The sequence below is a fragment of the Chiroxiphia lanceolata genome, chromosome 2 (genome assembly GCF_009829145.1).
Source record: "Chiroxiphia lanceolata isolate bChiLan1 chromosome 2, bChiLan1.pri, whole genome shotgun sequence".
Classification (NCBI taxonomy): Eukaryota; Metazoa; Chordata; class Aves; order Passeriformes; family Pipridae; genus Chiroxiphia; species Chiroxiphia lanceolata.
In genome coordinates, this window is record NC_045638.1 from 25,388,004 (window position 1) to 25,411,278 (window position 23,275).

Here is a 23,275-nt window from a genome sequence, read left to right on the forward strand (position 1 = left end):
AAATGCAAAATTACATTAAGAAAGGAGATTCTACTGTGTGCTCTGTGCCACAACACGGAATATGTTGTCATGTCACTGACCTTCAACTCTCTCCCAGGTTTTTTGGTCTTAACTTTTTTCATCTGTCTCTTCTTATGATCTGATGTCATTTTTTTCAGCTAAGACAACATGCATCTTGATTCCTGTGTGAGGGAAATCCAGATCATTGGATCAGGCCAATGTCCTCTGAGCACAAACATTATGAAAAGATCTGTGTACTCCTCTTTATTTATCATGTCATCATCCCTTTGTAGTGCTTAAGGCCTGCCTATTTTCAGGCATTTTCTGCTTGAGCTCCTGTGCTTAGCATACTGACACTTTAGTTTTCATATATCGCTTTTAAACTTTCTCCTTTAGGAATACACTACATGCATGCTTTCTGGGTAAAAAAAAAAAAAGGGAGTAAGGGGGAAAAAGTAAGTCTCAATGCTCTCCAGGAAAACCAGAATTTGAGAAATTGCAAACTTTACTATGTAGCTTTAGTGTTTTGTGCTTGGCTGTTGTGGAAGGAAGGCTTTTTGAGGGTGCCAAATTTTGCAGTAGGGAAGATTGGCTTGGTGAATACCTTGTAGGTTGGAGTGATTGTGGTGGTTATTTTCACAGTACTTTTATTCTTGAGTCTGTAGGAAATTCAGTAGACAACTTACTTCTGTTAGCTGAAGACAAAAAGGGTTACCAGGTGATTTGGTATAAGCTGGAAGTACAGGTGTTGGTGAAGGATTACTATCAGCAAATAGCTTTGAAATCTAAGCAGAGAGGCTCAATAAATTCTGTTTGGGAGATAAGACTTAATAAATTCAAAGTAAGGCAGATTTTATTAGGAGACACAGAAATTAGCTACTACAGTAACATACCAGGGACTTTGGCAGATTGTCATACTGTGAAGTGTCTGGACACCTTTGAGGTTTGTTTTTGCAGATCAGATTAGCTGGTGCAGGTGGTTCCTTACAACCTCAAAGTCAGTACCAAACTGCATACATGGCCTCTGTGAAAGTAGTAGTAGTCCTCCACTAAAAAGGAGGTTTTTCTATAATTTGTCTTCATTTCAGTCATGAGCTGCCAACTGCCCTGTAAACATAATCAACAAAGATTTTAAATTAAGTTTTATATACTCTTTTTCTCTTTCCTTTTGCAATTTCACATTATAGCTTGGTCTACAGTTGTTGATTCCCTGCTCTACAAAGATGAGCTTCACCATGCTCTTGGTAGGTGATATCAGTGCCATCACTGACCAGGGTAGGAATGAGTACTCAGCCTGTGGGTAAAAGGTAAGTCAGCTTTTATTCGCTATGGCACAGCTCTCTAAGGTTATTATTTTATTATTCTTTGGAGAACTGGTCAATAATAAAGTGTGGTTATACCAGTCTTAGTTCCTAACATGTTTAAAATTTGGTTAGGTCCTTGAAGTAGAGGATTTGGATTTTGATTTTTAAACATTATAATGAGTTCCTCTGTATTTTCCCCAGCACCTTTGTTTAGCCCTCCTTCCTTCCAAGAGGCAGGCTTTATGGATAACCATCCTGCTACTGCCTGTGACTATTTTTACCTGAAGTCAGTAGCCAAATACAGTTTCTCTCCAGTTGCCCAGCTATGGCTATGGTCAAGAGAAGCAAAGAAGCATGCAAGAGGTTATACTGATTACTGACTGTAGGGTAAAAAGCCAACTCTTGCCCTAACTCCTCAAGCAGTACGTCTAATTTCTGACATTCATCTCCCTATACAGCTATAAAGGAAGCTATTCAGTGCTTATCACTCTGGGGCTCACTCACAGCTGCTGAGCAAATCTTGCCTGGATTTTTAACTGAGAGGCAGCACCTTCATCTCCAGTCCTGCTTCTGCAGAGTGAGCAAAACAGAGAGGTCATGGTTCCTGTCCATTGTGCCACTCTGCACTCTACTGCCCATGCAGCCCAGCCTGCTGTCTCCCTGGCACTGCTCACCTGTCATCATGATTATCCTCTGACTCCTGTGCCTGTCCAAGAAAACTAATATAAAATTTGGGTCATTTTCTTTTAACTTAAATTGCCTGGTATCTCGCATTCAAGGACTTATCTAAGTTTTAAAAGTGTGATTAGGGAATATAAAAGTATAAGCACCCTTTATATAAAAGCCAACTTACATTTTCCACATCAGTTGAGTTATTTTTCCAGCCAAAGTCATTAAACTTGATTTCCCTGTCTGTATGCACTCTGGGACATGTTTCTGGGACTCCACAATCTCCAGCTATGTGCTTTTGTGAAGTAACTTGCAAAAGGAAAAAGATAAATTTTTTACTAGTGTAAGTATATGTCAGGTCAGAGATGTATATTGGGATTTTACTCAAAATCTCATAAATGGTCTAAATCAGAATCTTGCATTTGATGGAGCAAAATGATCCTTGATAGCTACATTGTTTTGCATAGAAAATTGAAATCTTAAGCCTTTTAATTAAACTAGAATGTGTTTGTTGTGCAGGGTGGCTCATGTTAGCTGATTAATCCAGTTGGGTCATAGCAGAAGTCAGAATGGCTGCATGTTTCATACATGGATTCCTGAGCACATTAGGATGAGCGTGAAACTCCTTCTCTGTAAGAGGAAAGCAAGTGCAAAGAATTGTTCAGGATGTCTGAGATTCAGGAGTTAAATTTTAATCTCTGGGCTGTCTTTCAATCTGCAGTCCCAGTAAATGTGATGTTTTCACGGGTTCTTTAGCCTTATTTACCATCATCAGTTTAGCCTTAACTAGCTATCTCATATTTCACATGTTGTGTTCTAAATACAAATATAAAAGAAATTAATCTCTGGGATGGTTTTTTTCACTACTCTGTGAACATGGTGAATCAGGAACAAGCAGACATACATGACTTTTTATACTACTTTTGTTTTCTGAGTGTGATGTATCTAGGAGCTGGCATTGTAAATGGTGCTGCCTGTGTACAGCACAAAATTTGTGCTTCCCAGTTAACTTGCAGTGTTTGAGCTCAGCAAAACTGCTACATTCTGATTTTTTTCCTTCAAAGAGAGGACAGCTATTTTCAGTTACATAACAGACTGTTGGTTTTTGGTTTGGTTTGGTTTTTTTTAAGTTAAGCATACAATACCCATAAATAGGTCATTCTTCTGGACTTTGATCTGCCAGCAGATTTTGGGCTGGGAGTTCTTTCAGCTTAAAATTTGACAGTGGTACAGTTAAGTGTGACATTGTGGTCTGAATGCTTTCCCATATTCTAATGCGTATCATATCTTCAAGGAGTGCTGAAAAGGGAGTGATGGTATCTTATTTTATGGCCTGAAATACATTAAACATAGAGCTACTAAATGACTTGGCCATAGTTGCCCAGGTCTGGGGCAGAGTTTTGAATTGTTTGGAGCCTAAAACTCTTGAATTTCTACTTTCCAATATTCTATCAGTATGACAGCCTGCCATTTTTTGTTTCTATTGCATTCATATTTCATTACAAATTATTTCCATGGAATTAGGTACACAAGAAATCCATGTGACTATATGTGAGGGATGTGTTGTATTTGCTGCCTAAAGCTCTGGCAGTATTTATGTGCTATTAACTCACTGGGACTGCGTTGAAACTGTTGAATAGAACTGTGGTTGTTCTGACTCTTGCAGATCTCCTTGCCATACTTCATGGAGGCGTTTCTTCACTCATGACATTTTTATTTCATCTAGCCTTTTCTTATGATAGTATGTGTGTGTTGCATGGATAAGTGCTGGGGAGCTGGGTATTTTTTTTTTTCTGCAAAGTTACTTAGCATGAAAAAGTTTTCATTAAAAAACTGACTGTTACTTAGACTGAGGTGGGTTTTTTTGATTCATCACCCTGTGAAATAATGACATCAGATTTCGTTGCCCAGACCTATTAGAAAACAAAACAAGACACCCTGTCCCAACACCCAAGCCACCTTGACCAGCATTAATTTTGTGTTTCTCTCTTTTACGGTCTGTCAGTTGAATTATAGCTGAAACTCTCCATTATTTGGATCGGACTGGTGTCTGACTACCTGACCTGAAGTGGCTTTGGTTGTTGCCTTTCAAAATCGACACGTTGTGATGATTGTGGTGATTTTAGTCTTTGTAGTTTCCTTTTTGTCCTATGTCCAGTCATCTTGGTCTCCTCAGCTATTCCAAGAACCATGTTTTCTAGGTTTTCTGATGTACATGTCCGTCCCTAGTTGAATGTGCTGCAGCCTCACTGAGCAATGGACCAAAAATTGCTTCATCCTCCTGTAAATACATCATTCTGCATATCTCCAGGGAATAGAACTGCCCACCTTCTCAGCATCATCGCTGACTGTTCAGTCATGTCCGTCTAATCGTGGTCTTATAACTTTGCCACTGGTTGTCACTGCTCAGTGCAACATAAGGCATCACCCCCCTGGTCCTTAAAGAACTGCTGGAGATGACTTCACAGCAGGGCACAGACATTTAGTGGGGGATGTTGCACTGGGGGAGTGGGAAGACAGCAGTTTATTTTATTTTTCTAAGAGAAGGCTGGGAAAAGCCATCCAGAAGACCTTGTCCTATGTTGATTTGGCCAATTTGTCTTGATGGTAGTTGGGATTCGTTCTTTTGTTTTAAAAGCTTTTAATAGTGACTGTAATTCAGAGGAATTTTTAAATCCTTTTCCCATTGCCTGTTGTAATGTTCATCATCCTTTTATTTTGAGATGTTCTTTGATCAGCTGAGCTTTTGCACAAAGAATTGCCGAAGCATTATACTTTTCCCTCCTCATTCAAGTGAATTTCCTGTAGTTCTGCTTCTTTGAAGGTATTCCATGGATTTGTTTTCCAGCATCTCTGTGCAGAGTACAAAGGTCTGCTTTTGTTGTTGCCTGTGAGGTAGTCTGCACATATTTGAGACTTACTTTTTTAAAACCACAAAGAAAAGACCACTTTTTTTTTTTTTAGCAGAGTATTATAATTGGCCTAGTTTGAGGAGAGCTTGCTTTCCTGTACAGCTCAAAAATGACTGGAAGGTTGTGGGGCTACAGAATAGTGGCAGATGGTGACATACAGCTAATAAGCAGGGGCTTGTGCTCAGCTGTCAGTCAGAAGGCCCCAAAGCTTTTGAAGGGAGGATTTCCATCCTGCCTCCTGCCAGGAGTTCAAGCCCTCAAAGTGAAAATCCTGTGAGATAGCGTCTTCAAAGTAGCAGAATTAGAGGTAATTTCTCCAAAGCACTGTATTTAAAATAAAAATAAGAATAAACCACGCACCTAAAAGGGCATACCTTCTTCAGATAGCTAACTCAGAAGGGCATTTAACTTGTGAAATTTGACATTAGCTACTGCTCACTGAGAAACACATCCAGAATCTTAATTTGAGAGGGAGAGGGGGAAGGGGAGAAGAGTGATTGGGAAAATGAACTGCTGGCAACGCTGCAGTGGTGTCTGTTGTGTTCGTGGTGACTAATGAATCTTTGCCCTCTCAGTGGCAGCAAACACACACAACTGCCTGGCCTCACAAGCCCAGCAATTATTGCTGGAAGAATTGGTAGGAAATGGAAGTGAAGTACAATTCTTTGCTGTTCCAGAAATGAACTATGCTAATGGACTGGAAGGGGTTTATTGGCATTATGTAGTTTTTTACTGCTTGCTATTTAAGAAGATTTATCTACAAGTCCTTCAGTTTTGTTCAGATTTTTCCCATGAGTTTGTAAGAGAAAAATTCCATTTGAAAAATATGGGTACTACTCCCTCTAAACCACCTGGGCTGCTCTGTTTATACACCTTGGAGAAACCCAGCCCAGGTGACTTGGGGTAAGAGCTGTTCTCCAAGCAATGTCTTGCTTTATACTTTGCTTGTGTATTTGGTGTGCTCAGGAGCACACAAACAGTTGTGTGCACCGTCCTGAACCTGAGTAGCTCTGCAGTAGCTGGCTGGAGATGCTAAGGACCACTACTTGGCCACTGGTGATTCTGCCAGCTCTTCCATTCTCCTAGGAGAGGAAAATAAATTTCTCCTGGGTTTTTTTTTCAGAGCCAAGCAAGAAGAAAAGCTAAGGGTAGGTACACAAGAGAGTTTGGAGAAGGGTAGCAGAATCGATGCTTTTTTCTTTTTGTGTGCCTTAGGTATCCTTTAGGCTTCCTGCCTGGGCTTGTTAAGAGTGGAGAACAAAGGAGTTAAATGTAGTGAAACCACTTGCATCTTCTTCATAGTTAAAGCTCCACAAAGAGATCAGTTTGACCAAGGTCCTTTGTATATTTAAAATAGAAATGTAACATCTGATAACCTGACAGAGCCTATCCACAGTGACACTGGTGACAGAAACATACATGGATGCTGAGGACACTTGATTGGCAGAAAAAACAAATCTGTCTTGCATATGGTTTTTACAAAGCCTGAGGAAAAGGCTGTTTTCAGTAAAATACCTTTGTGATGGGCATGGTAGAAGATTTGAGATTTTAGTTCTGTTTTGCATTTGCTCTTTGTGAAGTGCCTTGGTTTGCATTCACAAACTCTGAAGGTCAGAGACTCTGAAGGATTGCATTTACGCAATGGCTTTGTGGAGGGACCTGGTCCAGTTTGGGTAATGGCTCATCATGGCACATGAATCACTAAACTCATCTCTGCAGGCTGAGTGAAGTGGAGAAAGTGTGTATATTGTGTGATGTTATTTGTAAAGTATTAAAAGGTAATCAGAAAAGTATTTTTAAAAATGTTGATGCAATAATTTTTCTTTTTTTAAGAATAGTGTACTTCAGTGTGTGCTGCTGTCTCTCATTAGTCTCTCACCTTTTCATTGCTGTGTGCCTCAGAGGTTAATAACCCTTGCAGCTGCAGTGGTGTCATTGTAAATGGAAGGAAAAAAGTACCTGACTTTGTTTTCTGTTTGTCTGTTTGTAGTACTCGTATGCAGTCATGAAGGAAGCAGCCGGAGATGTGGTGGACAGGGGGACCTTCTTTCTGGTTCTCTTGGAGTCTTAGCACACTGGGCATTTGTTGCTGGAGCTGAAAAAACAAATGGGTATGAATACTAATAATTAACTTAATTGTTATGAGTTTGTGTTCTGCTGTGGCAACTGTTGTAGACCCGCTGTAAAAATTTCCAAATGAAATCAGAGTCGTTGGTACAAAGATATCCACTTACTTTTAAAAAATGTATGTTCTAGAGCAGTCTACATAGTAATAATTTAATAAGACAAACCCTTCAGTAATCTAACATCCCCAAGTCTGAGGCAGAAAAAGAGCATGAATCTGGATCTATTCCCAAGGACATTTATGTATGAGATACACGTTTTCAAAACAATTGAATGTAGGCTGAAAGTACAAAGAATAAGTAAGTGGTAGTCACTGGTAGTAGCATCTCTGTAATTCAAAAAACATGTCATTTGGCTTTGTTTTTGTAATTTGGTGAATCCTTCTGCATTGTGCCCAAGTAATTCAGTGGGGGAGGTAAGTTGAAACTTGCAAATAAAATACTGTTTCAAAGAGTGTAACTCTTTTAAAGGCCAAACGGCAGTCCAGTTTATTTGTGCATAAAGCAGCCATGTAGCTGACTGTTGGCTTTTTGTTAAATTACATCAATTCCTGTCTGACTAGTTGATCCATATAGTCATGTACTCTTTCTGTGAAAGCAGCTGCTTTAAATGAAGTTGAAAGGAACCCTGATAAAAGCAGTCAGGGAGTTACAGTCCCTCATCTCTGTAAGTAAAGAGCTATGAAAGTTTGAGGAGTGGAGATCTTTTGTAGTCTTTTTGGATGCTGCATGCAGATGCACACAGTTAGATGTTCATGGGAGTTAACTAGTCTGTGTTTGTCTTACCACAAGGGCACTGCAGTAGGTGCCCTAGGAGGAATGAGGGACCAATTGAACCAGACTTTTAAATTCTGAAATCTAACATAGCAATCCCAAAATGGAAGAGTTGCAGCTGTCACTAACGGAGGAATTTTGTTTGTATTCACTAAAAGGGTGACTTCATTTTTGCTTGGGGTACAACAGAATAGTATTAAATTGTTGGAGAGATTAGCAAAGGCAGCACACGTTCTCCAGGCTCTCCTGACTTGAACTCCTGTGGCTTTCCCAAACAGCTTCCTCAGAAACTCCTTTATTTTATAGATGAAGGAAAAGTATAATTGGCATCAGCAATACATTGTGTCTCCTGTGGTGGTGTTAAGGTGACCCTTCACAAACACCTGCTGTAGCAACCCTACCTTGTGTGTTTCAGGAGAGGAGGAGCTTCTTGGGTTCAGTGAGTCAGGGCATCTGCTTGCAGACTGCATTGCAGGCAGTCCAGCCAGTCTTTCCACGCTTGTGCCTCGTTCTGTCATTTCAAAACAGGTCTGTGCAGAGTGGAATTTTGAAACAAGTGTTTTAACTGCCTTGAGCCCAGGAGCCTGTGCACAGCTCTTGTTTCAGAGCAGTATTTGGGCATCCAGGATTGACTCTCAGGGTGGCTTAAATACCTCCTGCACCTTGATGAGTTATATGGAGTTGCCCCTTAAGTAACACCTAATTGTAAACTCATGTCCTGCTTTGCCTGTGTTTTACATCAGGATCCTTCACAAAACTCTCACTTGGCAGAGGAGTCAGTAGGTCCCTAGTGACTCACAGGCAGCGATGGCTCAGCTGTGGCTGAACTTTGTGAGAATTTTAATCAGCCAGAACCTGGAGCGCAGCACTGGCTGCTGAACTGTTGTAAGGCAGCAAAAGTGACTCCCATGGCCCAGCCTGTGAAAAGGTGCTCTGGAGGTGGCAAGACTGTTCTGGCTTCTCCAGAGGGATGTTCAGCGTTTGAGGTCTGGGGCTGGGTACGCTCTCTTAGGCCGTTTGTAAGCATGTAGGAGACGTTAAGGCAGTGCCTAATTTCCGTCGTGGGCTGTGGTGGTCACTGTACCGCTTTTAAGCTGGTATCATGAGGGCTCTGGAGCAGTCACTATGGCCCTGTTAAAAATCATCTCTTGTCTGCATCCCCACATCTTTCCCCACCCCCTGCAAGACAAAACTAAACGGAGTTACCCAGCAAATGGAGAGGAAAGGGAGTTAAAACGCTGCCAGGTGATATTTGGTCTTCTTCTGTAGGAAAGGATGAAGCATCAAATCAGTAAAATTAGACATGGATCACCTTCTTCCCCACTTTTTAGGCCTGTTTTCCTCTTGTGTCCTTTGGCCCTGGTTTCTGAGTCAGTCACATGCTATGCCATGGATAGGGAAGTATTTGTTAAAAAAAATTCAGACAAAGATGTTCTGCAGTGAGTCTGAGAAACAGATGTTTGCTTAAGAGGCTTTCCTGGCATTTAGGGGTACAAAGATGATGTCCACCACCTTATGGATTGCACAAGAGTGTTTGGATTCTCTCGATAATGTTGGGTTTTTTGGTTTTTTCCTTTTAGTCAAAATCCCTTTCTAGTGGCTGCATTTGGAGCTTGCTCTCTTACAAGGCAGTCTAACCACCAAGCCTTTCAAAAATTCGGACGTTCAATGACAGCCTCTGACATGGTTTCAGAAGTTGGAACAGCTTTCAGCAAACTTTACGAAACCTGAAGCCAAAGCAGCAGAGAAGAAGAAAAGGAAGAACAATGACTGCAAGAGTAATTACATGTACCGTAGAATTTACATAAGTAATGCACCCTTTCAAGTGCTGTAGCAACATTGGTATGTTAGGTAGATCTTTTTTATTTTTAAGAATAGAAAAATATGATTAATGTAGATATTTTTTAAGAGTTTGGAATACAAAAATGTTTTGGCTGAAATAAGCTGTAGTTGCAGATCTGTTATAATATAATAAAACTAAACTGAAAGTATTCCTCTGTTCTTTTTGATAGTTATTGAGCAATAACTAAAGTGTGAACAGCAAAAAAAATGCACTTGATATTTAGATAAAATTCTTCCACCAGCTCAACTGAATTTCTTGGATTGCACCAAGGTTATCATGTTGTCATTCTTAGAACCTCTGTCTAGAATTAGCTATTGCACTTCAGTTTTTTGCCATGCTAGTATATTAAGAAGCAAAAAATAAGCCTCTTTGGAAAGGGAGTGCATGAGAGTTGCTGTAGATTTTGAATGTAATTAGTTGCCTTTTCCCATTCCCGGTCCCAGAGGCAGCATTCATTTGGACAAGGCACCCCTTCCTGCAATGTCTTATTTTGTTGTTTTTTAAAAGGTCCCCCTGTGGCAGAATAGGATATACTGTAGGTATCTCAGCAGCAAAATTCATTATACAGTAATTAGGCTTACCTGAAAAAAAAATTAAAATTCTGTTTCTTTATCTGGTCTTGACTCATCTGGAACTCAGTGTGATAAATTTGTGAAATTATCATTTGGAGAGGTACTAGGCGGGGCAAGAAACTCAGTGATACCCAACAGAACTGTCAGACTCTCAGTGATCATGGAAGAGTAAAGTGCTTTCAAAACTCCTGTTACCTGCTGGGTTAGAGCTCAGAGAAGACCAGCACACAGATCCATAGGTGGATAGTAATTAGCCAGCAGGAATACGAGTTGAAGGCAGCCCACAGCATGTACCTGTACTGTCGTAGCAGTGTGCAGGCAGCTGTATGCTGCAGGTTAAAGGCAGGAACAGAAAATGGTGGTTGGTGTCTGAGCTTCAAGTGCAGTACTTAGGACTTGGTACTTTTACTTTTTTAGAGCACAGAGGCTTTTTGTCTGATCTTCGTGAGACAGGACACTGTTAGGGCCACACTGATCTGGCACGTTGGCAGGGCAGGTAAGCGTTAGGTATAAAGAGGAACTTGTGTGGGATTTTTGCACACTACGATTTGTTACATTTTTGGAGATTCAGTCAAAGCTTGTAGGGACTAAACCAGTATGGAGAGGGGGACAAGTTCATGCCAAGAACATTTAAGTGGGTACTGCCCTTGAGGCTCCAATCCAGCTCCAAGTGTTTATGCTCACTAAAGCACAGAACAAGCACATAACGTGTCTGGTTATTGCAATAGATGTTACCTGTTCACCACAACCACTCCTGTGCAGGGCTCCAGCTCTAGGTTGGCATGTGGTGTCCCACAGACAGTCAGACTGTGTTCTCATACCTTCAATAGCTGCCTGCAGAAAGCACCTGGAATCAGAAAGGGTGCTTCAAGTATTTCCCTTCAGCCCTTAGAGTTGATATTTCTGGATGCACTGTGACTACTACCTCACCCTGATGCATTTTTGTTTTTCTTTCTAAACCAGTTACCTATTTTTAAGATAGGTTTTTAAATGCTTGCTCATGTTGGTCTATGAGGGTTCACAGACTACTCTTAAGAGATGAGGTTTTAGTGTTTAATTTAAGCAGTTTTGTAAACTGTCTGCATCTTTGGGGAAACTTAAGCTACTGTTATTTTCCCCCCTAAATCTATTTGAGAAGCCTGACTACTTTTAAATTAAATCAGCAAGTTAAAACTGATTTTAAAACAGCTACTGGCTTTTTTTTTTTTATTTATTTAGAACATCAGTGGTATTATAATCTAAATGGCATTTGTAGGCGAAGTCAATCAATTAACAGAGCTCAGTACAGATTTCAACCTGCCGTGTTGGTTTTAAATCTACGCAGAAGTTGTAACTCTGTTATTCACTAATGTATACAAATTGGTACATTTTTTAAACATTCTGGAAATGTAGCAGTTTCTTTTGGTAGGAAATAAAAATAATAGCAAATTGACTGTGTGGACTTTGTTTGGTGTGTGCTGATCACATTTCCCACAGCTGAGCTGCCTGCTCGCCTTTCACTCTAGTTTGCTACAACACTGCCACTAGCAGAGTACAGTACCAGCTGTGTCAAATAAGCACCTGCCCCAGTGCTGGTGAAGGGACACCTCCATCTTTTCTCTAAGTACCAATAATGGAGAAAGGGAACAGAAAAATAGCTACATGTTTTATTCCCAGGAGTAGAAAAGAAAGCCTTTATCCTTTGGAACAGACAATTTGAAAGTACAATGCACAGAAGTGCCCTGTAGATGAAGCCATGTTCTGCTTGGTTTTTATCTTTTCATAAATTGATTTAAAGAAAGTGTGCCCAGAGGTAAGTACCAGCCCCATATCAACTCAGGCCATAGAACACAGGTCACCTCACAGGTAAGAGAGGCCTCTGCACCTCTGCCTACAGCCACAGCAGCCAGGGACTGTTTTTAATGCAAACAATGGCAAAAGCAAAGGTAACTGAAGAGGTAATAGCTAAGCATCCTAATTTTATCTTCCCAGTTATGATGGAGAGATCCTGAGTGTGCTGCACTCCCAGCGCTAGAGAAATCTCAGTGTGTTCTGTGCAAAGCAAACTGTATACTGCCATATTACAGGTAAAGCTCTTACAGGACCAAACCAGCACCACTGCAATAAGGAAATACTTCAAGGCAAAAAGTGTCCCCCACTTCTCTGTCTTAGAGGAACAGAATTGTTGAACCAACAGGCATAAAACTAAGTGTTTTCACCCTCAAAGACAGGCCTAAGTTCTTGCCTCTTCCTTCGCTATGTTTAATTCTCAGTGTCAGCTCAGCAGAAGAGGGTGCAAAGGCAGATCACGGAGCGCTTGGAGCTGGAACATTTCTGCAGCAGAATGTGCCAGTGTTGGTGTAAGTCAAGCTGCTTGCTTCCTTGCTGCCCTACACTCTGGATGCTTCTGCCATGTGTGCTTCAAGGCCTGTATTTATTTACCCAATGGCAGTGCCAACAGTTTTGCTCAGATTATTGTTGTTAGCCATTCTATTCCACAGACTTTATTTGGAAAGAAAGAATTAATATTTACAACAGTTGCCAAAGCAGCTGAAATAAAAACAAGTCCGAAGATGAGGGATCAGCTTTGTTTCTCAGTCTGCTGCTCTGTCTGCCCTCCTTCCACAATTTCCCAGGTTGAAACAGCTGCTCTGTCCTGTAAGAAAAAGTATCCAGGTTAGTCCCAGCATGTGGAGGCACAGGTTTTTAAACAAGATTCATACAGCAAAGCTATTAATCCAGTTATAGTTAGGCAAAGGAGGTGGCGATACCATCTCAGAGGAATGCCACTGCTACTAATAATGCTCAGAGCTGTAAAACAAACCCAGATAATCCTTCCCAGCTAAGAAGGAAGAAACACACATTAGAAATGTCACCTCTTCAGTGTGGGATGCTGCAGTGGGGTGTAGACTTTCACATGAGTAGCTTCTGCTCAACTCCTGCAATTGCATTTTCATGTTTGAATGGCTCATGTACATGGAAAACACTTATGGTCAATACATGAGAATATGTATTGATCGCCTTCTGAACTTGGGGATAGTGTAATACTGTCATATTTCTGAAACACAATAGCACAGTCAAACGGAATATTTCCGACTATTTAGATCCGGCTGTTTGTAATGGCTGAAAAGTTAATCTGAATATGAGCTCTGACATTAAAGTGAAAACTATTTTTGATGCATAAATACACAATTACTACATTTCACTTAGCGGCACAGCTGAGCTTGTGTTTCAAGCATACTATAATGACATGAAAAGACAAATGGGTATTTTTTTAATCAGTTTAATGCAAGTTAGGTAACTTCAGCCAACATTATCTACATCAAGCAGCCTGAGAGAAGAAACTACGAACTTAGAATCTGAAGGAGAAATTACCCTTTTTACAATGCTGATTTTTAAGGAGATTGAGTTGGTTCTCAAGCCACCCCCTCCTTGCCCTCCCTCAAACCAGGGGTGTTCCTAGTCTACTCTGCATATGTAGATGAGGCTTGTCTGCTTCATCTGTTCTGCTGCTTTTCCTCCTGCACATGGGCTTGAGAAGTTGCTGGCTTACTTGAGCTTCATGTTACAGAGTGGAACCTGTTAGCAGAGGCACTGCTGCATGCATATCATCAGGCTCAGAAGATTTGTGGCCATGAGAGGCTGGGTAGCACTTAGTAGGCAAGCAACACCCCCCTGGTGCGCTCTGTGTTACCAGGGCATCTTTCTAACAGCCAACCCCAGACAAGCAGACTCGTGCTGAGTAGGAAGGTGTGGAGAGCCCTGCTTTGGGTAAGGCCATGTCCTGTTGCATGTGTGCTCTGGTGAGCCTGTGTCAGGAACTGCAGAGCTGCACGTTCACAGGACTCTTTAGGATTTGCAAAAGCAAGATGTGAGTAACCTTCACAGCACACCTTTGGATACTTCCATGGTATCAGCAAAAAAAAGCAGGACTTCAGCTTTGGATGTGTGCTGTGTGTGCTCATCTGTGCATGTGTGCTTTGTCTTCTGGTGCAATCTCTTCTAGGAGGAGCAGGAGACAGATTATGCTGAGCTTCAGGTTATTAAAAACATTTTTTAAATAAACGGAATGGTCTGAATCCTGGTTCTGACCAATTTCTGTGAAGTTTTCATGTGTAAATCCCTTTAAAAACAAAGCAAAACAAATCTGCACAAGGGTGGAAATGGGGCTGTGGTTGTTTTGCCAACAGATCAAAAGGCAAGCTTCTTCTCCAAGACTTTCTCAGCACAGTTGTTTGGATTTTCAAACTTGCTTGACAGATGAGTGGAGCGAGGATTTACAAACAAGTTAAAGGAAGCAGATATTCCAGCTTCTCAGAGTATTCCTTTGATTTCCCAGCTGTAGCTCACCACCACAGTGCTTAGGCGCTCACCCAGTTGGTATCGGCACGCTCGCTTTCATCCGAGACCCTTAGACAGTGACCACGCTCCACAGCTGTTTTTAACAGGTCTGCTGACAAGTGACAGCTCTCACATTGGGCAACCAAAGCAGATGTATATTGTCCCTCCCTGATGTCATTGTGCTTTATATCCCTACCAGCAAAAGGATGGAAGCAGACTAGGCAGGCTCAGTTCCCAAGCGAGGGAAAAATAAGCGGCATAAACTGGAGGGAGGGAAAAAGACACTGGAGAGAATACAAGGATTTGTCTGCATGTAAGGAGCAACACTGACCCACCAATGGGTGGAGCAGAGGTGAGAAGGGCAGTGAACAAGAGGAACTGGAAGAAGCAGACCCATTACAGAAGCAACACAGCTCCTTGAAACCAGGAGAAGGCAGTAACACAATGGATGGACTTCTCTTGAGCAGGAGGTGCCACTGAGGTAACAGAAAAGAACAGTGGCATTAGGTGTAGGCTAAAAGTAGAAAGCAGGATGGAGAGAGGAGTGGTACTTGTGGCTCAGGAACAGTTGGGAATGGAGCTGCTGAAGATGGAAGAGGCTTTCTCATGAGGACGTATTTTTGGTGGGGAATTTGGAGAGGGTAGAAGGAAGGCGTTATTTTTATAAGTCATCTCAGTTCACTTCCCAGTTCCTTTGCAATCTTTTTTAAGATTGCACACATTACTCATACCTTTCCTTCTGGATTGAACCTGGGCAACTTAGAGATTTCTGAATATTAGATTTTCAATGGCTAAACAGCACGCCCTTAGTAACTGCAGAAATAGGCACAGCTTTCATGGAGACACGAGGCTGAGGAGGAGCAGAAGAGAAGGCAGCAATACAGCCAGACAAGGGCTTGACTTCCACCTCCTGCTACTGCAGTCACTCAGGGAGCAGGAAACAACACTGAAAGCTGATGAAGGGGAACTAAGGGCAAAAATAAGTGTTCTCTTAAAAAGTGATTAACAGTCTCTCAAAGAGGGTTACTGTCTTCTACCTTTAGCTGGATTCCAAAGACAGCAAGGTCTTCACGAAGACTGTCACAAGCCTCCAGGAGGGGTTTTCTCTCCTGCATTAACTGCTTCCTCTTTTCCTTCTGCTCTTGTTTGGGTTCATTAACTCTTGGAGCCCCCTCCATTGGCACAGCATCCGCTGCTTCCGGCAGAGCCAGCGCATAGTGACGGACCCTTGTGCGGAACCTCACAAGCTCGTCAAGGACATTAGAGAGCATTGCAGAGTTGTCTCCTCCCACAGCCACCTAGAAATCAAACGGCGTGCTTTACAAACATCTGAGAATGGTATTTAAAAAAAAATCAACCCCAACTCAGCAGCACACATTGAGGACTCATCACCTCTCTTGGTTGTACATCTTCCATATATTGAAATATATGGACTAATGCTGGACAAAAAGTTACAGTGGAGTCACATTTGGAACTAGTTCAGTGTATTCCTACACAGGAAAGCATCTATGTTGGAGGTCAGCACAGTGCTCTGACCTGAACGTAACACACTGCATAACCTGAGTGTGGAACTCATCACCACAGAAAACCTCCAAGATGCCAAAAGTGTGCATAAGTTAAAACAGGGTTAGACAAATTAATGGAAGAAAGACCTGGCAACAGGAATGCAATACAGCAAGAGAAGTCCAGCCACTAGCTCAGACAGCTCCTTGGCTGTAACAGTCCAAAGACCTCACAAATGCATCAGCCTTTTACTCTGCCTTTGTATTTCCTGAAGAAGGCCTGGAGCTCAAACCAGGAAAAGTAAGTATTTTCACTTTAAGTCTCTAGTCTATCCTTTCTCCTTGCATCAACAGAAAAATCTCCCCAAATCCACAGAACTTTCATCTGATCCACCTTGCCCAAAGTTATAGCCACTCAACCCAACAGAGCAGCGGCCACTGCACATAGTGAGTGGGTGTTTTCTGGCTGTAGCCAAGCCCCTTCCTTCCCTCAGCCAGCTCCGAGCTTCCTCAGCCCCCGCTGGCTTGGTAGAAGTCTTGCTGATCAATGCCTCAAGAAGAGAACAGACTTGCTCCCCCTAGAGAGTCCTGGTCCAGCAGCTGCCAGGACGGGAGCCTGGGAGTTAGCTGAAGAGAAAGGCCACTCCTCAGCACTGGCACAGCCAGGCTCCTGGTCTCACTCTTGGCAGAGAGACCATCCCTGTTTCTCATTAGAGGCAAACTCCTAAGGGGCAGGAAAAGGATGAACCTCCAATAAACAAGAGAAGGCCACTGTGGTATTTTATCACTAAGACACGAGAGGGGGAGCAGCCAACAGACCAGTGAAACATAAAACACACCAAGGCGGGGGGTGAAGCTGCCGCCAGCAACGCTCATCTGGGAGCAGAAGAGCAGCTGAGTAATTAAAGCCAGAGGGGACTGTAGTCACTGAACAGCAGGATGGAAAGGAGAGGGAGCAGTTTCAGAGGTCACTGACAAACAAAGAGGAGGAGGAGGAGAAGGTGAGGGAGAAGCTATTGAAGATAAAAGCATGAGATGCAGCAAATTCCCCAAGCTTTCAAAACATGTAACCATACTAAAGAAAAGGTTTATGAGATTGAAGAAGGTAATAAATCTAAGTGCCAGAAATGCTCCATAGTAACCTAGGGCAGGTAAAAGAGTAGGATAAATGCTTAAATACAGAAGGGAGAGGAAAGACAAATGATGATGGGAGTAGCAAACATGCCTCTACAAACACCACTGATGGAGTTCAAACCAGGCACCTACTGGAGTGAGATCCTGCAAAAGGAGGGGCAGCTTTAGGAGATGAACTGAAACGATTTCCATATAAAACACTGTGCAGCCTCTCAGGACTGATTTCCAGTTTCTTCTCCTGCAGTACTAACCAATCCAAAGAGCTTGTAAGTTTTAAATGGAAATTTGGCCCTTGCTTTCCCCACAGATGATCACCAGTTTGCCCCAGCTGCACCTGCAATACACTCAGCACTCTTTGGTAGAGCAAAAGCCCTCACCCGTGCTTCCCAGCTCTAAAACAGGCAAGCCAGTTTCCACTCATCATCTCTTGATGGATTCATCTTACCTCCCTGTGGGCTAAGATCCTTCTCTTGCCAATGCAGAGAGAGAGACAGACAGGCAGTCTTATTTTATACAACCACCAGATTAAGATGAACTACTCCTTAGCATCCCCACTGACAACTTCAGAAGCACAAGCAGTTACATTAGACCGTACAGCTGATTAGCTGAGATGAGTGCCAGCCCAAGAGCAAGACAGACCCACAGGCTATATGCAAACATCCAAATGAAGAGGGCCCAACCACTGCTCCCTGTATCTTCTACACTAAGCTGTTGGCACAGCAGTGGCCAGGCCAGCCAGCCCTCTCCCAGCCAGCCCACATGCTGGGACTCACAGCTGCATGCTTGGGGCTACCTGGCTATGGGGCAAGAAAGGTGGGATGCTGAGCTGTTGTGGCTGGTCTCAAGGTCAGAGAACAATGCCTGTACCATTTTATTTACTAACATGTGGTAGCCTGGGGACCTTTCTGATGAAGATTTTGATGGATTAATTTACTGGAATCTGAAAGAACAGAGGGACAGAAAAGAGTTTGATGTCCTTGTTTTCTTCCTTTCTTCCTCCTTTCCTCCCTACTTTCCTTAGACCAGCATCTTCTGCTGATCCTGTTGCCACAGAGAAACTAGCACAGCTTACAACAAAGAAAAGGATTCAGATACTTGTTTCAGGAAAAATGTGTAGGTGCAGCAGACACCTGCATACAGGCAGCCCAGAATCTGGAGGGACTTTACCACCCAACTTAGAGAAAAATTTAAGTGTTTCTTATGCCACTAAAAATTAAGATGCAAACTACAGGCTATGAGGAATAACACACGGCCAAATCACATCCAGCTACTGTTCTGAAAGAAATTTTGTGAGAAAATCCATAAAGAACTGGAGTAAATAAACACATTTATCGCTATAGTGCCTGACTTTCAAAGGATGAATAATGTTATTTACATTTTCTTATCCTCTTCTCTCCCTCCCCAAAATAAATTTTTGCAGAACAGTTTCTCTAAAGAAACCTGTCCACTTCTTGGTATTCAACTCCGTATTTGAGCAGGAGTGGAGCACAGAACAGCCTGCTATTCTCCAACATCTTGTGTCATTTTAAATGCTCCCCTTCCGTACATCAGGATATCACCTCCATATTTATAACTCTCTTTCCTGTTCAGTACTTTGCTTTGAACTTTTTTCTCCTTTTTTTCTCTCCCCACTCCTGTCTTTCCATGAATTAGACATGTAAGGGGGTCCCCCTCGCACCTCAGTGCACTCCCCTCCCCACACCCCACCATGGCTCAAGGCAGAGCAGCCCCTTTCCCCCACCCCTGCTTTCTGCAGAGAAGTGGGACCTCAGCTTCTGCTCTGTGTGAGGGGATAACAACTGCAAATATTCACACAGCTACCGAAGCCAGCCTGGGTGCCACCATCAGAAAGAAAAGGAAAAGCTGGGGGAAAGCCAGACATATAACAGGACCAAATTAAAGACCTCTAATGCCAACTTTTTCTCATTTCATTCCTCAGACTCTGACTTCAACAGCACCCTTGGTGCAAAAGTTGCACAAGAGTACCTCTGAGAAGAGAAAAGCCCACACTTTGTTCCACCTGCTCACACACTCTCCTAAGACATCACAGAAGAAACTGGAAGCAGAAAGGTTTACTAAAACCATCAATTACTTTGTCACATCTGATGCTTTTGGAAAGCATTCTATAAAACATAACACTGGAGTTGCTACCATATACTAGAACACATAGAAGAGATGTTTCATACCTGTCTTTCTCCAAAGGACATCCCAAGGGCATTGAAAAAACCTTCTACATAGGAAATAATGCTTCCATACACAACAGAGCTTCTAGGAGATCCAGCATCCTGTTTAAAAAACACTCAAAAGAGATTGCCCAGTCAATACATATTACAGAACCCAGCATCTCTCTGTAGCCTAGTCCACAGGGGAAAACTATTACTAATTATATAGATCTACCTCCACCAGGAACACCTGCCCAGACGGGTAATCTTACAGAGATATAAAAGCACCTCACAGCACAAAGGGAAAAGATTTAAATAAATGAGGGAAGGGAAGAGCTTATCACCAGCCTGCACAGTGAGGACAAGAGATGCTTGTGAAGCTGCCGTGCATTACATCTGTGCAGTGAATTAGACATAAAAATAGCTCTTCTGGTCATGAAAGGGCTGTGTGTATGGCAACAAAATAAAAAGAAAAAATCCCAGATTCATGGGCACCTATAGTATAAAGGATAAAAAAAAAAATCATTCTTTGAGTGTCTTACTGATTTGATCAATGTGGACACCTCTTAGAGATAGTGTGTGGCATTTTGTCATGCCCTGGTAGCACCAGAAACCAGCAGGAGCAGCAATAAAATCAAGATTAAATGGTAGACTGAGGAGCAATTTAAGGCACTAAGCCTTGCCTAAAAAATAAGAGTGATGACACACACAAGCAAATTAACAGCTGGTACTGGATTTTATCCGACATCTTCATTAGGGCCTGACATAAACCATAGCCTAAAATGTGTAGAAGATCTGAACTGGGATGAGCTGGAGCAGGCCACTGAGACAAAGAAACAGGAAAACGCTCACTAAGGTAAGAATGGCAAGAAGGTTAAAGAGAGGAATAAGTAGCTATGTGGATTTACTCACAGCTCTTAAGGAGAAAAACTACAGACAGAGCCAGTAACAGGGACACTCTGACATCTGCGCTGTACCCAGGAAAGCTCCACCACCCTGACCAGAAATCCGAGGCAGCTGCCCCACAAATACCCCATCCCATTCTCAACAAAAGAATTGGCAGGAGGAACTCGGGGGAGAACGAGAAATGACTGACAAAATGAGGTTACTTGTATTTAGGAGTGAATTTGCTCAGAGTTATTTTGTAAAGGTAAGGCTAAGGGCAGAATTTAAAACCAATGCCGAAAGAGGACCCGCAGGAGGCAGGATTTCTAAACAAACAGGCTAATTCTCTCAAAATCAGTTATTATCATGTACTCAACGTTTCTTTTACAGCACAAACAGGGTGAACAGATGACACCAGCAATCAAGGAACACAGCAAAAAGGCTGAGGTGCTTGCCTTGAGTGACAAAGGGAGTTGTTGGTAAATGGAGACCCATAAGTGCTTCAGATTGTGTTTATCACTCAGGTCTTGTCCTTTCCAGCTGCCTTGTTTGCGTCAGCATCAAGAGATCTTAACAGGGTCTCAATTTGCCAAAAGTCATCTGAAGGCAGACTCATGCACGAATGCTGATGCCACAGTTACCATGTGCCAACAGCATAAGCCACTCAGTCCCCAATGCTGAGCTCATCCCCAGGACTGCCCCGTGTACCTGGGGTTGCCTGCCAAAGCCCCCGTAGCAAGCCCCCATCCCCATTTCCCAGGTTAATATCCATGCACAGGTTAATTTCTGTGCATGGATATTAAGCAAAGAAGCAGGGTAAGAACACTAAAATTAGCAGCATGCCACAATGGCTTCAGGCCTTTCAAAAACCTTAGGTATAAATAATATAGGGCAGCAGGAAAGAAACATCCTCTGGACACAACGAAGCACAAAACAATACCCGTGCGCAATTCCTGTGATAGGGTCAGGACAAATAGGCTCCATTACGGTCAACAATTTATGGAGCTTTGTTTCTGCTGGTTTCTTATGTGAACGATAAACTAATCTGTCTGCATTAAACAGTAGGACAGTGGACAGCTGTCATTTTCTGATCTCTGTATCCTAATGGGTTACCTTAGTAACAGCCTTAAGCTGTCTGTTGCCATGGTGAATGAGGTCCATAATTGCTGCAACAGCCCTGGAGGTGTCAAAGTCATCTGCAAACGCAGCCTTCACTGTTACTTTTGTGTTGGCTAGCCTTCAAGAAGAAAAGGTAACATTTAAGATAAGACAAACAAGATGCCAGCAGAACTCTGAATTCATCAGCTATTCAGCTAGAGGGAGTCATTGAAAGGACACTGTCACCTCCTTCCTAGCTGTCCTGTGATGGGCAACGCTACACTGATCAGGGAGAATACATCTTTCAGCTGAGAGGGGAAAAACTTGATGCATGTCAAAATCCAAAGTGTTACATCCATTCAATAAATAAACATGGTTAATCACAGGAACCAAAAATAACAGAGCAAGTTTGCTGTAATAATTTCAAAACGGATGGAAAATGAGGTTGATATTAAGCACATCAAAAATCTTGCTAAGTTCTGGGTTTTTTTCCAGCAGCCCATTTATCATGCTAACAGCATGCTTCTCTTTCAAAGCCATATCACAGGCATTGCTCCAGTGCCTGGCAAGAGAGCTGTTTTGGGGTTGGCTAGGAATCCTGTTGTCAGGATCCATCTCAGAATCAGGCGCTACTTCCTTGTTTCCCAGGTGAGCCCAATCCCAGCCCTGGGACTCCACCTGCCTTAGGCCAGATGGAAAGATCTGGTGGGACCATTTGTGTACACAGCCCCAAAAGCCAGGAGGCAACCAGCACTCATCACTGCAAAACCAGTGCCACCAGCTGCAGCCACTCTCAGCAGGAGGGCGAGGAGAGCAGCAGGAATAAATGGGGAGCTGCAAACAGCTGCTGGCAGCTTGTCCTCATACACAGTCAGGCGAACCAGAGCTCAACAGCACTGACCCAACGATGCTGTTTCCCAATAAAGCTCAAGGAGCAAGGTTAGCTGGAGAACCTCAAGCTATCCTAGTGTCTCTCAAGGGCTCTCCTGAGCCTTATTTTGCTGTTTCTGAACTGGTTTTGCGTAGAATGCCTGCCTCCCATCAGATATCAGATGGCTACTGTCCTAATTCATTCCTCCCAACACTCTTTCCTGCAAGCTTCCTCCTCTCCACTGAGTATCTAACACTTGTCTAATTAAGAGCTCTGTTACATATTGGTTGTTTTTACACCTACAAATATACAAGTTGTGCCCTCCCACACATCCCCTACTGACAATCCATTCCAACTTCTTCAGGTCTCTCAGCCTTATCTCTCACCAACAGATCTCCTGCAGCCTCCTGCTGAAGGATTTGCTTTTGTCAAATACCACAGCTAGTTAATTCAACTCCACTTCCCTGTAACATGCTCCTATGCCCTTTGCAAGCCCTAGTCAGTGCAGCCACAAGCTTCCCCAACAGTGAGGTGCTCAATGCACACGGAAGCTGCCTCTCACTTCTACAGCACAGACCATTTCCCCTCTGATCCTATGTCCCAGAGCTGCCTACACTTAACTTGTTTCAGGGCACTCAGCGCCTCTCCCACCCGGACTCCAGAGCACTGTGCTCCTCCTCTCAGCTTCGCACTCATCACAGAGCACACCTCAATCCTGGAAGACGATCTGGTTTTCATAAGGGACTCCAAAGATTCTCCTCACCCCTGTCAGAGTCACAGTTTCTTCCTTCCCCGTGACATCCCTGCCCCCGGACACTTGGTTAGTAACCCCTTCTCTCCTCTGCTGCACACCATAGTGCCAGCCGGCTTGATTTTGAGTTCACGTGCCCAAGGTCTGTTACTCTTCCATCGTTCTCTTTCTTCTCCAGTCACTAATGCACTAAGCTCTCCTTATGAACTGGGTACCCTCACAACTGCCATAGCTTTGCCTTCTACATCGCTCAAGAGGGGCAAAGATGCCTGTATTAGGACAGGAACACTAGAGAAATAACACAGATTTTAAAAACATAATGAAAAACACAGTGTGGTAGACTATAATGAAAAGC

General features: G+C 42.8%; 2 protein-coding genes across 11 annotated transcripts in view; one reads left to right on the forward strand and one right to left on the reverse strand.

The window, feature by feature from the left end:
* The window catches only part of NAXD (NAD(P)HX dehydratase), a 48,707-nt gene extending 37,078 nt beyond the window's left edge, over positions 1-11,629 (forward strand). For all 6 annotated transcript variants that reach the window (XM_032678341.1, XM_032678339.1, XM_032678340.1 and 3 more), the window contains 2 exons: positions 6,876-6,996; positions 9,363-11,629. In XM_032678341.1, coding sequence (XP_032534232.1) covers positions 6,876-6,996; positions 9,363-9,513 — 272 coding nt within the window. In that variant the 3' untranslated portion in view covers positions 9,514-11,629. The remainder of the gene's footprint in view (positions 1-6,875; positions 6,997-9,362) is intronic.
* A 200-nt stretch (positions 11,630-11,829) lies between these two features.
* CARS2 (cysteinyl-tRNA synthetase 2, mitochondrial) overlaps positions 11,830-23,275 on the reverse strand; it is a 44,926-nt gene continuing 33,480 nt past the window's right edge. For all 5 annotated transcript variants that reach the window (XM_032678658.1, XM_032678656.1, XM_032678654.1 and 2 more), the window contains 4 exons: positions 21,314-21,437; positions 19,340-19,438; positions 15,555-15,815; positions 11,830-12,832 (listed from right to left, as the gene is read on the reverse strand). In XM_032678658.1, the coding sequence (XP_032534549.1) occupies positions 12,758-12,832; positions 15,555-15,815; positions 19,340-19,438; positions 21,314-21,437 (559 nt within the window). In that variant the 3' untranslated portion in view covers positions 11,830-12,757. The remainder of the gene's footprint in view (positions 12,833-15,554; positions 15,816-19,339; positions 19,439-21,313; positions 21,438-23,275) is intronic.